Source organism: Chiloscyllium punctatum, chromosome 6, assembly GCF_047496795.1.
Source record: "Chiloscyllium punctatum isolate Juve2018m chromosome 6, sChiPun1.3, whole genome shotgun sequence".
NCBI classification, from domain to species: Eukaryota; Metazoa; Chordata; class Chondrichthyes; order Orectolobiformes; family Hemiscylliidae; genus Chiloscyllium; species Chiloscyllium punctatum.
The window spans coordinates 89,847,749-89,863,439 of record NC_092744.1 but is presented as its reverse complement, the minus strand read 5'-3'; the positions used below and the strand labels follow the sequence as shown (position 1 = coordinate 89,863,439).

General features: G+C 40.6%; 1 protein-coding gene across 5 annotated transcripts in view; it reads right to left on the bottom strand.

Annotated features, from left to right (window-relative positions):
• ryk (receptor like tyrosine kinase) overlaps positions 1-15,691 on the bottom strand; it is a 283,193-nt gene that overhangs the window by 100,920 nt on the left and 166,582 nt on the right. For all 5 annotated transcript variants that reach the window (XM_072573228.1, XM_072573230.1, XM_072573229.1 and 2 more), the window contains one exon: positions 10,594-10,663. In XM_072573228.1, the coding sequence (XP_072429329.1) occupies positions 10,594-10,663 (70 nt within the window). The remainder of the gene's footprint in view (positions 1-10,593; positions 10,664-15,691) is intronic.

The following is a 15,691-nucleotide window of genomic DNA, read 5'->3' as shown; positions in this document are numbered from 1 at the left end:
TTAAATTTCAATTACCGAGATGCTGACAAGAACGATTTACTAGCGGCATTAGAAACCACATTGAAGGACAAAAAACTCACGGAAGAAACACAACAAACGATCAGTTGCTCCTACTCTGAGCCGAAAGAGGGAAGAAAACAAACTGAACATACAAAAGAAAGCCCTAGAAAACCTCAAAAATGACTAAAACATCATTTATATTACCTGCAGACAAGGGTCACCTCACAGTCATCCTGAACAGAAGGGACTACACAGAGAAAGCCAATGCACTACTCGCAGACACCAACACCAGCACCTTTGTCATCACAAAATGAAACAAGACAGAAGAGACATCAACAACACCCTCACAAACATAAAGTTCATCAAGAAGGAAGAAACAGACAACAAACTCGCATTCCTGGACATTACAGTCAAAAGAAAGGACAAGGGAGAATTACAAACCTGCGTATACAGAAAACCGCCAAACACTGACCAAATACTTAACTACACCAGCAACCATCCCAACACACACAAACGAAACTGTATCAGAACACTATTCCAATGAGCCACCACACACTGCTGCACAGTCGGAAAACAGAGGAGAACCACCTATACAATGTATTCAAGAAGAACAGATACTCAAAAAATACAGTCCACAGATTCCTCAAGAACAAACCACGACAAGCAGACCAAACACAGCCAGAAACCCTAACCACCTTACCATACATCAAAGAAGTTTCAGAAATGACAGCCAGACTACTAAGACTCCTCGGAATCCTAGTAGCACACAAGCCCACCAACACTCCCAAACAAAAACTAACAAACTTAAAAGACCCAGTACAACCTATGGACAAAAACCAACGGCATCTACAAAATTCCATGCAAGGACTGCCACAAACACTACGTAGGACAAACAGGAAGAAAGTTAGCCACCAGGATACACGAACATCAGCTAGCCACAAAAAGACACGACCCCCTCTTCCCTCATAGCCCACCACACGAATGAAAAAACCACCAGTTCGACTGGGACAACACATCTATCCTGGGACAGGCTAAGCAAAGACATGCCAGAGAATTCCTAGAGGCCTGGCACTCCAACCACAACGTTATAAACAAACACATAGATCGAGATACCATTTATCAACCCCTCAGAAAACGAACAGGAAATGACATCACCACAAAACCCAGGAACCCAATCCAGGAGAAAGATATAAATAGAAAGCAGGAGACAACAGCTTCGCTTCACTTGGAAGTCGTCACTGATGATGTTACCTGGGCCAGGTAATGAAACGTCTGGATATCAAACCTACAGCTCTGCGAGCAAACCTACACTCTAAAAAGTACATAACTATATTATATGACCAAAACAATTCAGGGAGTCTGAATTCAGGGAACACAATGGGTAAGTATCCTTGTCTCTGATTAGGTTTCAGGCCTCATTCCAGGATTTGATTCAGGAAGACGTGTTCATAAAATGAGCATACAGATTAATTATCTACCTGCAAATCCTTCTCACACATGCCAAGGGCCAAGGGTAACACAGCAGGAGAGATTCGTGGTCAGCCATATAATGTAAACAAAGTTAGAGCTTCTAAACTAGCACTCTCCATAGCTCCAGAATGATAACATGCATATAAAACAACAAGACTCTAAGTGAAGTGCAGGACACAAACAACTGTGCAGTGAAACAGAGGAGAGCGAATGGAACATCATCTGAATTTGTTGGAGTTACAAGATTTTATCGCATGCATTTATTTAATAAGAGTAACAATTATCAACAAAACTGAATCAGGAACAGATCCTTACAAAGTTAATGAAGCAAGGTAACTGATGGAGAAATTAATGGACTTTTAAAGCAAAATTGCTCTAACCATAACCTTTCAAAATTCATCCAATTCAGGGACAGGACGTTAGATTGGAAAATTGTGCATGTTGTTCTGCTTTCTAATAAAACATAGAACATAGAAAATTACAGCGCAGTACAGGCCCTTCAGCCCTCGATGTTGCGCCGACCGAAGCCTACCTAACCTACACTAGCCCAATAACCTCCATATGCTAAAGATTTTAGATTTAGATTTCCTACAATGTGGAAACAGGCCCTTCGACCCATCCAGTCCACACCGACCCTTAGAAGAGTAACTCACCCAGACCCATTTCCCTCTGACTAATGCACCTAACACTACAGGCAATTTAGCATGGCCAAATCACCTAACCTGCACATCTTTGAACTGTGGGAGGAAACCGGAGCACCCGGAGGAAACCCACGCAGCATGGGGAGAACGTGCAAACTTCACACAGGTGAGAGAAGAAAACCAGGAAAGTATTGACCAGCTAGACAAACGTTTGTTGCTGGGAAATTTTGAGTGCATGATTATTGATCGTGTGACTGAACACCTTGAAAATTTTCAGTTGATCAGAGAGAATAACAGTTGACAGAAACAGAGGTTTTCAATTGGTGTGCCAGGTAGAAGTTTCCAAAACGTTCCCTGAAAGCAGCTCCGCTTTGTGGAGATTCAGCATTACACATATGTGGAAGGTGAGAAATCTGCTCATTATGCAACTTGCTTGCGCATACACATTTGACTTGAACAAGCACAATGATTAAGGACTATATCACTGGGAGGAGATGGAACTGCACACGCGCAGTAAAGAGGTGCACAATTCTTCAATGACTGTTGGACTGGCCTATCCAGCACAGATTTTAAGGTAAATGTTTTTTGAATTTTTTTTAGTAAAAGTCACTGATAGAGATCTTAAAATAGATTTTAAAAAAGAAATAGATAAGTTGTTATATATATACTATGTTGCAAACCTCTCTAGTAATGCTGGAATCATAGGATTATTACTTGAATGGTAAAATGTTGCAGCATACTGCTGTGCAGAAGGACCTCGGTGCCCTTGTGCATGAATCACAGAAGGTTTGTCTGCAGGTACAACAAGTAATTAAAAAGGCGAATGGAATTTTGTCCTTCATTGCTAAAGGGATTGAATTTAAAAGCAGACAGGTTAGGCTGCAGCTGTACAAGGTGCTGGTCAGGCCACACCTGGAGTACTGTGTGCAGTTTTGGTCTCCTTGAGAAAGGATGTACTAGCACTGCAGGGTGTGCAGAGGAGGTTTACTAGCGTGATTTAGGAGTTGAGGGGGTTGGATTATGAGAGATTGAGTAGATTGGGATTATATTCACTGGAATTCAGAAAAATCCACGGGGGGTGGGGGGTCTCTTGCAGAAACATATAAAATTATGAAGGGAATAGATAAAATAGAAGTAGAGGGGATGTTTCCACTGGCAGGTGAGACTAGGACAAGAGGGCATAGCCTCAAGATAAGGGTGAGCATATTTAGGCCTGAATTGAGAAGGAACCTCTTCACCCAGAGTGTTGTTAATCCTTGCCCAGTGAAGACATTGACGCTACTTCAGTAAACATTTTTAAAACTAAGGTAGATTTTATTTGAATGATAAAAGGGATATGGTGAGAGCCCAGGGAAGTGGATCGGAGGCCACAAAAAGATAGCCGTGATCTTAGTGAATGGCAGAGCAGGACTGAAGGGCCAGATGGCCTACTCCTGCTTGTACTTCTTTTGTAAAAAATTCTCACGATCTGTTCTGTGACTTTTCTGAGCAATTGGAAAAAACGGCGTGTTTCATCGAACTGTTTGTCTCATTGAAGTGTGCCTAGATACTGAACACGTTGGGAACCACCGAACAAAAGTAGTGGATTGGAGAATGCCTACGGATGCTAATTATATTGACTCTCAGGTGACATTTGCTACAATTTTCAATAGGTCACTGTTAGCTAAAAGTTGAAATCCTCGTAAATTTGTTGTGTGGAAGGAAATAAATAATACCATGCACTCTTAAATTGGCAGTATATCACAAATGGTGTCTTGAAAAGATCTGTATTGAGAGTCTCAACTATTGTCTGTATTCATTCATAGATTAGTTGGCAACACAAAAAGACATATATTTAGATTTGTACAATGATGCAAGTGTAGGTAGCCCCATAAATAGTACAGTGTAAAGAAGTGTAAAGGTCTAGGTATTGATTTAATACATAACAAAACTGTAAAATGAATTATACTTTGGATCATGTTGACATAAGGAGGGGGGAGATGTGATAGGTAGGCTAAAGGATATTAAGGTGGACAAATCCCCAGGACCGGATGGGATCTATCCCACGTTGCTGAGAGGGGCGAGAGAGAGGAAATAGCTGGGGCCCTGCCGGATTTCTTTGTTGCATCCTTAAACACAGGTGAAGTGCTGGAGCACTGGAGGGTTGCTCATGCTGTCCCCCTGTACAAGAAGGATAGTAGGGATATTCCAGGTAACTACAGACCAGTGAACCTGACGTCAGTGGTGGAAAAGTTCTGGAGAAGGTACTGAGGGATAAAATCTATTTATATTTGGAAAAGAATGGGCTTATCAGTGATAGACAACATGGTTTTGTGTGGGGTAGATCATGCCTTACCAACTTAATACAGTTCTTTGAGAAAGTGCCCAAGTTGGTAGATAAAGGAAGGGCTGTAGATGTTATATACATGGACTTTAGTAAGGCACTTGATAAGGTTCTCCATGGTAAACGAATGGAGAAAGTGATGTCACGTGGTGTGCAGGGTGTTCTAGCTAGATCGATAAAAAAACTGGTTGAGCAACATGAGACAGAGAATAGTTGTTGAAGGGAGTTACTCGAAATGGAGAAAGGTGACTACTGGCTTTCCACAGGGATCAGGACTGGGGCTACTGTTGTTTGTGATATACAAAAATGATCTGGAAGAGGGCACTGTTGGTCTGATCAGTAAGTTTGCAGACGACACTGGAGTAGCAGAAGGCATGGGGAATGTCAAAGAATACAAGAGAATATCGACAGACTGGAGAGTTAGGTGGAGAAGTAGCAAATGTGAGGTGATTCATTTTGGGAAGTCTAATTCTAGAGCTAACTATACTGTAAACAGAAGAGTCTTGGGAAAAGTTGATGAGCAGAGAGATCTGGGAGTTCAGGTCCATTGTACCCTGATGGTGGCTGCAGAGGTGGATAGAGTGGTCAAGGAGGCATATGGTATGCTTGCCTTCATTGAACGGGGTATTAAGTATAAGAGCTGGCAGGTCATGTTAAAATTGTACAACATTTTGGTTTGGCCGCATTTAGAACACAGTTCTGGTCGCCACATTACCAAAAGAATGTGGACCCTTCGGAGAGGGTGCAGAGAAGGTTTACGAGGATGTTTCCTGGTATGGAAGGTGCGAGCTATGAAGAAAGGTTGAGTAGGTTAGGATTGTTTTCATTAGAAAAAAGGACATTGACGGGGACCTGATTGAGGTTTACAAAATCATGAAGGGTACAGACAGAGTGGATAGAGATAAGCTTTTTCCCAGGATAAGGGATATAATAACGAGAGGTCACACATTCAAGGTGAGAGGTGAAAGGTTTAAAGGGGAAACACAAGAAAGTACTTTACACAGAGGGTGATAGGTGCCTGGAACGCGTTGCTAGCAGAGGTAGTAGAGGCTGCCACAGTAGATTCATTTAAGGTGGGTCTGGACAGATGCACGAGTAGGTGCAGAGCAGAGGGATACAGATGGTTAGGAATTGGGCGATAGGTTTAGACCGTGGATTTGGATTGGCACAGGCTTGGAGGGCTGAAGGGCCTGTTCCTGGGTTGTACATTTTCTTTGATCTTATACAATAGGCAAATGCAAAATCGTGCATTTGGATTTTGAAAATGATAAAATTGAGTATTATCGAGAAGGCACAAGGCTAGATACAGTGGAGGTCTAAAGTGACAATGAAAATGGGTAATTAAAATGTCATGAACAAGTCAGAAAATAAAATTTAAAACAGATTAATAGAATGCTAGATTTTGACTTGAGGGCCAGAATACAAAAGGGTGGAAGGCAAGCTTTAGCCACAAAGTCCTGGCCAGTCCCACACCTGGAAAACTCTAAGCAGTTTTGGGCAAGTCACTTATGAAAGGATATATCAGTCTTGGATGGACTGCAGTGCAGACTTTGGGAGTCAGGATCACTATGGCTTGGTACTGAATAACTTCATTCTATTGAGACCATTCCCACATTCTGAAGGGCTTTCCAGTAAGTCTAATGTCCCAACTCCATCATTGTAGTCCTGCAAGCTTACTTAATAGAAAATTATATGGACTCCAAGGGTTAAGCTCTGGGATGAGATTAAACAAAAGAGATTGTATTCCTTTGATTTAGAAGAGTAAGGAGTGAATTAATTAAAGTTTTCAAAATATGAGCAGGAAGAGATAGTTTCACCCAATGTATTCTATTTCTGGTTCTTAGAGGTTCTGGGGCAAGGGCATGATCTGAAGATTACAGCCATGTCATTTAGAAGTGAAATCAGAAACATGCATAAAATGATTGAAGTTTGGAACTCTCTTCTATATGGAGCAATTGATGATTATGTGCTTATAGCTCCTCCAGAATCTATCATATGTCCAGAATTCTCATTTTGCAATCAACTTCCACGAACTATGCATAGATTCCTGAAGGTGTCAATACAGGTAGACAAGGTGGTGAAGGAGGCGTATGGGATGCTTGCCTGCAATAGCCAAGGTGTAAAATATAGGAGCAATGAAGTCTTGTTGCAACTTTATAAGGCATTGATTCAGCCACAGATGCAAAACTGTGTACACTTCTGGTCATCACACTATTGGAAGGGCACTTTTGCACTGGAGAGGGTGCAGAGGAGATTCACATTCCTGATGAAGGGCTTATGCCCGAAATGTCGACTCTTCTGCTCCTCGGAAGCTGCCTAACCCTGCAGTGCTTTTCCAGCGTCACATTTTTCAACTTGAGATTCACCAGTTGGCCTGGGATGAAAAGTCTCAGCTATGAGATGATACTGGATAGGCTGAGCTTGTTTACCTTGCAGCAGAGGAGTCGAGGGAGGGTTTTTTGAGGTACACAAAATTATGAGAGGCATAGACAGAGTCGATCATCCCTATGGGCAGTTGTGTCTAAGACCAGAAGGCACAAGTTTAAGGAGAGGAGCAAGTGGTTTAGTGGCAACCTGATAAAAATAATTCACCCAGAGGATGGTAGATACTTTAAATGTGCTGCTTGAGAAGGTGGTGGAGCAGGCACTCTCGCAACATTTAAGAAGCATCTGGATGAATACATAAAATGCACAGTAGGCTATGGATCAAGCTCAGGTAAAAATAATTAGCATAGTTGATGTTTGTGAGTCAGCATATACATGGTGGGTCAAAGGGCTTGTACATTGTAGGACTCTCTGACTCTTTAACTGATAACCTTTTTGAAGCCTATAAATGCTGTATGACTTATATCTCTTTTATGGGTAACTTTTGGAAGCCTGCACTCAATAAGAAATGGGTTGAAAAGCATTTCAAGTTGGCTTGCACTGTGGCCAAAACAGGTACTTTGTATTCATTGATTAAAGTTCAATTTGGAGAAGCAATTTCCGAAGTTAAAGACTGTGACTGTAATAATCAAACTAAAAGGTTTATTCAATTTTCAATCCTTAAACAATGTAGTTATTGGTACCATTCAATAGCTTCCAATAAAAAAATGAGGATGTTTTTCAAATAATTCATGCAAATAGTGAAATCCAAGATCAAACAGCATTTCAAAGGAGAACATTTAAGTCTTTGCAGTTACTTCACAGATGCTCAAGAATTACATTAATCACTACAGCATTCACAATTCAAGTAACTCAAAGATGTACTACCCACATGGACAAGCAACTGGCTGTGCCCTACCAACCCATTTTGTGCCCCTAAGGCTTTGCATTCTTTTCAAATTACCGGAACGAAATGACAACTGAAGATCAATTCCATCAGTTATCAACCAAAAGCCAAGGACTGAAATATACCTCAGCTTGCACTTTGCTGCAATCAGGATGATTACAGGTCATGAATTTAATATGTGCCATACATCCCAGCACAACAATGATTGCATCTAAATGCAATTCAATTACTATGAAATACTGTGGAACATGCATTAACAATTTTTCCTTTTAACTAGTTTTTTCTTTAACTATCACTGATTTGTGCTGTGTACTTAACAGTAGACTCTTCGCTGTCCCTGCCAAACATTTGGAACTCAAGAGGTCAATTGCATCAATTATGTTGAACTGCAAACATTCGTCTACAAACAGGCAATAAAAATGTCATCTAAAGATCCCTTGACTGCTATTTCAGGGTGACAGTAGCAATTTTTACTCACCTAATGTGGATGTCAGGCAAACAATGTTATCAAAGAAAGGCAGTGCAAGGATGTGAGAGGAGTAGACTATCAGTGTACATGTGGAACCCGATGTTGTATCTGTAGCTGATGGCACCAAGGGGGAATGCATGGATATGAAATAAGAGGAGCAGATAGATCCTTGTGCGCTCCAACAGGACATGAAATAAAAATTTGACAGAAAATTCTCTATCTACCAACTGGATAGATAGTTCTGAAAAGTTTCCATCTTTGACATTGTACTGAAGTTTGTGCTTTCTCCTGGCACAGAATCTATTTAATTAAAAGTGATTTTCAAGATGTATAACGTCATACCAGCACATATTAACACATGACATCTGTCTCACAATTGATGAGGCAATCTCTCGCATTTAGTATTTGACCGTAATTTAAGCCATTGACAAAAATAACAAATGAAAGAGTTCTTCTGACTGGAATTTACATTTATAATGCATTTGGCTGTGGCCATGAGATAGAAGCCAGTTTTGCAAGTGACTGGCAATCAGACAGTCAGACAATCAAACAGAAATTTATGATGTGAAGAGGAGAAATATTACTTTCTGCAGTGCAGGTTTTCAGAACTACCACTGAAAATCAGAATGCTTAGGAACACACAAACAGGACTTGTTTACTTACTCCTTTAGGCCTATTCCAAATTTGAATGAGACCATGTCTCATTTGGGAACAAAATCCATAACTGAAAATGTGTTGCTTTTCCAGCAACACATTTTCAGCTCTGATCTCCAGCATCTGCAGTCCTCACTTTCTCCAACAAAATCCATAAACTTGTTTTCTCCCTCCCTCAATCCTTAATACGGCTTGATGAACAAAACTCTACCAATGCCAGTTCTAACAAATGATCGACTATCTTCCCAAACAGAGCTTCAACTTCTGTTACTCTTCATGTACAGAATTTAGGAGTGCTTCCTAACTTCACTTCTGAAAGGGCAAGATTTAGTTGTTTTTTATTTTCAGCCTATGTCCCTTCGTCTTAAACTTCTTGACTCGTGGAAATAGTTTACCAACCCCTGCTCTGAGCCACGCCCATGTTTATCATGCAAAGTAGGATTAAATCACCTTTGACTTTCTAAATCTCAGAAATGTAACCTTTATTTTTGGCATAAAAACAGAAAATGCAGAAATATTTAACAGGTCTGGCAGCACTGGACTGAGAGAAACAGAATTAAGTAACATAATTTTCTAAGTCTGCAGGAGACAAGAGACAAAAGGCCAGAACAATAAGGCATGTTGTCATTGGATCTGATATCTAATGCCTTCCCACTTCCATCCAAGTTAGTTCTAGGCAGGAATGCCCACGGGGGAATTGCCCTGAGGTAGGACTGCAGGACTGACTTAATGCCTTCATGCTTCATGTTTATGTAGTGCAACAGCTTAGTTGAGCACAATGAATTAATAAACTGTTGACCGAAAGGAGAACTCAGAAAGAGTTATTGGCTCACAATCTGCCATCTCAGCCCCTAAGTAAAGGGAAGCAAAAGGTATGTGGACAGTGGGGCAGCATGGGAAAGGCTGTAAGAATGTATGCATTTCTTCTGGTTCAGTTTAGTGATGGTAACAACAGCACTGACTTGTTCAAGCGTGTTAATAGGGGATATTATGTACCATCTCGGGATTTGCGCCAGTGATTCGAGGTTACATTTCATAAGGTGAATCCTGTTTGTGGCAAAAAAATGACTCAGGTTCTCCTAATTTTTTTAATCAACTCCAACACTGACCAGCCTGGATTTGGCTTCAACATAAATCAGATAATACTCAAGTTTTCAATATTAATCGCTGTGGTATTCCATAGAATTCGTTGTAACCAACTCTCAGTATTCTATTCTTCAGTCAGTTTTTTTTATTATTAATAGGCAGAGAACAATTTGTCCTTGCTTGGCCTTAATGTGCCTGAAACAAAAACTCAGATCAGTGCCTGTTCAGGCAGCGTCCTGTTGGAAGGCGATCAGCAATGTTAAGGTTTTATTTATTAAAATCTGAAAAATAAATGGCATTTATAATATTAAATAGTTGCGAAGAAAGACTTATAAGCGAATATAAAGTGTGGCTTATGGGTGTAATAAAAACATTTAATACCTTCCCAGTTTACATGAAGAAATCAGTAAATATCCCATCACAAATTACACAGTATAAAGCCCACACTATAATTCCATCTTAAGTAACTCCTAAAAACAAACAACACAGAAAAGAAGCAATTCGGCCCACCAAGACTGCTGTACCATTCAATCTGATCACGGCTGATCCTTTATCCCTATGCTACTCTCCTGCTCTCTCCCTATACCCCATGATGCCTTTAGTGTCTAGAAATCTATTTCTTTATTAAACATATACAATTAGGCCTCCACAGCCTAACGTTGTAAAGAATCCGGTTTACCTGTGATGAAGTCCACGCAGTTTGCAGCTCTCTGTCAACATCATTACCACTTGCACTTCTGAAGCATGGTCTATAAAAGAAAAAGAAACAAAACTGAAATAAAGTGCAGCTCTTGCACTTTACATTAATATTGTTACCATTTTTAAATTAAAGAAAAAAGAACAATACTGGACTGTTAAAGGCCTTTTTGTTGTGATGCCAAATTGTTCTGGGGAAGCAGCAACCAAAAAGGATGCTTCAAGCAGTTAATCTGAGGCATACAGTGAAGTCATCAGGCATCAGGGAATCACAGAAATGATTGTTTAGACAATTCTGAAGGAACAGCAAGAAAGGTCGATAACTCCGGTTTCTCTGCTGAAAGGAGCCCAATAATTGAAAATGGTTGCTGAACATAATTACTTCATCCTCAGAATTAATTTACAAACCATTCAAACTCTGCACTGGAATACATTGAAGGATCTATATATTCAATCATAGCTGCATGTTTTTCAAATAATACCTGACGCTGTGCGCACAATTTAGGTCACCATATCAAAGAAACTTGTTGTGGAGACCACACAGAGAAGAGTCACTAGATTACTTTCTGGAATGAGAGAGTTGTCTTATGATGAGAAACTGAATAAATGGGCACATATTTTCTGAAATTTTAAATAAGAGGTGATCACAGTGAAACACAAGTTTCTGAAAGGGCTTGTCAGAGTAGGCATAGAGGTGACTCCTTGGTTACAATGGTTGCTTCAAAATGAAGGGATGAATCATTTAAGACTGGGATGATAGCCCATTGTGTCTGCACTAACTCTCTGGACGAGCATCTTGGCTTCCGACCGCCCTCTTGCTCTTTTCTCATAATTCTGTATATAATCCTACAGATCATTGAAATAATCAACAAATGCCTTTTTGAATACTTCAATTGAATCTGCCAATGCCATATTTCCTGGTAGTGCAAGCTAGTCCCTAATTGCTTGATGTAAGACGATTTTCTTGTCATATTTTCTTCTTTTGCAAATCACCTCTCCTTCCCAATTTTTTTGATGTTGAAAACTTGCATCAAATTTCTTCTTAGCTGCATTATATACATGGAAAGCAGACCTATTTTCTCCAATCTATCCTTGTACATAGTCATAGAGTCATTCTTGAAATCTCAGCCGTGAATTCCACAGGCTCACTGCTATCTGGGTAAAGAAATTTCTTGTCATCTTAGTCATTTCTTCTTAAACTATGAGCAAAATGGGGAAAGACTACAGAGCTCAGACTTACAGAAGGATCTGTGCACCCTGCGAAAGATGACAAGAAATTTCTTTACCCAGATAGCTGTGAGCCTGCGGAATTCACGGCTGAGGCAAAAATATTGTGAGATTTTAAGAAGGACTCTATGACTCTATGTACAAATTTGTTTGGAGAAAATAGGACTGCTTTCCATGAAGAAAATGCAGCTACGAATCACAAAAGTTAGTTAATATGCAGATACAACCAACTAATTCAATAATTAAACAAAAACTTTTTTTTTGTGAAGGGAGTTGAACACAAACATAGGGAGGACATGCTTCAGCTCTACACAGTACTGGTGAGACAACATCTGGAATATTGTGTACCAATATTTTTGTCACCTGACTTAAAGGAACATGCAAATACGTAGGAAGCAGATCAGAAAATGTTCATGAAACCAATACCTGGAATAAGTGAGTTGTCTAATGAGGGAAAGGTTGCACAGGCTGGTTATGTAACCAATGGAGTTTAGAAGAGTAAGGGATTACTTGAGTCAATCATGCAAGATCCTGAGGGGTCTTGAAAGGATGCATTTGGAAAGGATGCTTCCTGAAGAGATTCTAAAAGTGGAGACACTGTTTAAGGTAAAGCATTGCCCATTTCAAAACAGATGTTGAGGAATTTCCACCCAGTCACTCATAATTCTTCGGAATTTTCTCGCTCAAAAAGCAGTGGCAGCAGAAACTTTGAATATTTTCAAGGACAATGGATGAAAGGTTATTGGAGGGAATGTAAATGTGGACCAATCAAATCATCCAGAATATTATTATATGATAAGCAGGCTCGAGGAGCTGAGTGGTCTGCTCCTGCTACTAACATGTATGTTTGCACAGAGGTTTGGTCTGGCAGTTTGAGGGAAGGAAGTTAGAGGGCAGCTGATAAGATGGTCTGACCTTTAGTGACCAAGAGTTATTTCCTTGCTGAAGGACTAAGGTACACAGATTCGATAATTTAGGCCACACATAGGCAAGGAAGGAGTAAGAGGAAGAACCTTTTATCTTTTCAATGCCTTGTATGGTAATAATCTGAAATCGCTGACTATGAGGGTAGGGAAATAAAACTGCAGAGTTACAGAGACAAGTGAGGGGAAGGGACAACTAGATTACTCCAGAGAGGTTCGGCAAAGCCTTGATGCACTTAAGTTCTTTGTGTCTATAGCGATTGGAACCATGTTAGCCAGGTGGAAATAATAGAATATGAGCTCCCTGTTTGGGGCCGTTAATCTGGTCGAATCTGGGAGTCCTGGCTGAAGAAAAAGGCTGAGGGTCAGAGATACTGACATTACCTCACATTTATCCAGATTAAACTCTATCTGCCATTTTTCTAGAGAACCTTCCAAATGGTATATATTCTGCTCTAACCTTTGATAATCTACCTCACTATCCACAACTCCATCAATTTTCATGTCATCTGTAAAACTTAGGAAGCAGACCACCTTCATTTTCTTCCAAATCATCTGTGTACATATTGTGACAATATTGTGCCTTTAAGAGATGTGTTCTGTCCCGTTTCCCTTGCAGAGGGGTGCTGTCACAGTAGTACCAAAATGTCTACTTCTAACAGGCAGTTGGTAAACAGCTTTAAATTCTCCCTGGGATTTTTGTTTAAAGGAAGACACAAGAATTATGAGTGGCTGGGGTCAGGCTCTCACAGGCCTTGAGTTTTGCTTTCAGTATGTTGATAGGTTTTTGCAACTCTTTTAAAATTCATTCATGGGATGAAGGACTCACTGGCTAGGCCAGCATTAAATTGCTCATCCCAGAGGGCCAGGTAAGGATGGCAGATTCCTTCCCTAAAGGACAGTAAACCTGATGGGTTTTTCAGACAATCAACAATGGTCATCATTAGACTCTTCATTCCAGATATTTGGTGGGCGGCACGGTGGGACAGTGGTTAGCACTGCTCCCTCACAGCGCCTGAGACCTGGGTTCAATTCCCGCCTCAGGCGACTGACTGTGTGGAGTTTGCACGTTCTTCCAGTGTCTGCGTGCGTTTCCTCCGGGTGCTCCGGTTTCCTCCCACAGTCCAAAAATGTGCAGGTCAGGTGAATTGGCCATGCTAAATTGCCCATAGTGTTAGGTATGGGGTAAATGTAGGAGTATGGGTGGGTTGTGGGTCGGTGTGGACTTGTTGGGCCGAAGGGCCTGTTTCCACACTGTAATGTAATCTAAAAAAAATCTAATCTAATCTAAATATTTATTCAATTCAAATTCTACCATGTGCCATGGTGGGATTCAAACCCAGGTTCTCTGGATTAACAGTCCAGGGTTTCGGCCTTCACTATCTTCCTAGACAGTGCATTCCAGATTCACACCACCATCTTGAGTGAAAACGTTTTTCTCAAATCCCCTCTGAATCTCCTGCCTCCTTGACCTAAAGCTATGCCCCTTTGTGACTGACCCTCTAAACAACGGGAGCAGATCTCTAGTCAGCCTGTCTATACCCCTCAATCTTACACACTTCAATATTCTCTGCTCTAAAGAAAACAATCCAAACCTAACTAGTCTGTCCGTATAATTCAATTTCTTCCTCCCAGGCTCCTAATGAACGTCCTTTGTATGCCCTCCAGAGCTAACACATCCTTCCTGTAGTGAGGTGGCCAGAACTGCACACATTACTTTGGAGAAAGTGAGGACTGCAGATGCTGGAGACCAAAGTTGAAAAATGTGATGCTGGAAAAACACAGCAGGCCAGGCAGCATCTGAAGGAGCAGGAGAATCGACGTTTCGGGCATAAGCCCTTCATTCCTGAAGAAGGGCATATGCCCGAAACGTCGACTCTCCTGCTCCTCGGATGCTGCCTGACCTGCTGTGTTTTTCCAGCATCACATTTTTCAACACATTACTTTGGCCTGACTAGGAATCTGTGAATAATTTCTCCAAGATCCCTCTGTTCCTTTGAGCTACCCAGTGTCCTGTCATTCATTAAATACTTCCTTATCTTGTTTCTTCTTTCAAAGCGTACCACTCTGTACTTACCAGGGTAAAATTCCATCTGCCATTCTGACTGACCCCTCTATATCTTACTGCAACCTACAAATATCCTCTTTGCTATTAACCACTGCACTAATTCTGGTGTCATCACAAATTTGTTTAAAATTCCCTTTCGCATTTTCATGTACATCATTTACGTACAAAACAAACAATAAGGATCCCAAGTACATCCTTGTGGTACACTGCTGAATACTGGCCTCCAGTCACTCCAACAGCCTTCTACCATTATCCTTTGTGTCCCATTACTAAGCCACTTTCTTCTCCATCTTATCAAGTTTCCCTCAATTCCATGTGCTTTAACCTTGTTAATCAGTCTCTTATGTGAGACTTTGTTAAAAGCTTTGCTAAAATCCATGTAAACTACAGCAATTGAACTTCCCTCATCTACACACATGATCACATTTTCAATAAATTTAACAGGTTTGTTAGGCATGACCCTGCCCCCTGACAAAGCCATGCTAACTATCACTAATTAACTTTCCAAGTGGGTATTAACTCCCTCCTTCAGAATTTTCTCCAATAGTTTCCCACCTTCAGAAATTTCTCCAATACCTTCCCTATCTCAGTCAGGTTTGAAAGACAAAACTTCTCCCACGCAAAGCCATGCAGAATATCTCTAATAATTCTATTCTTTTCTAAATGAAAGTAAATCTTGTTCGTGAGAATTTTCACGAATAATTTCCCAATCACTGATGAAAGGCTCATTGGCCTATGATTTCCTGGATTATCCCTGTTACCCTTCTTAAATAAGGGAACAGCATTGGCTATTAGCTAATCTTCTGGGAACTTGACTGTGGCTAAAGAAGTTACAAAAATATCTGACAAGGCCCCAGCAATCT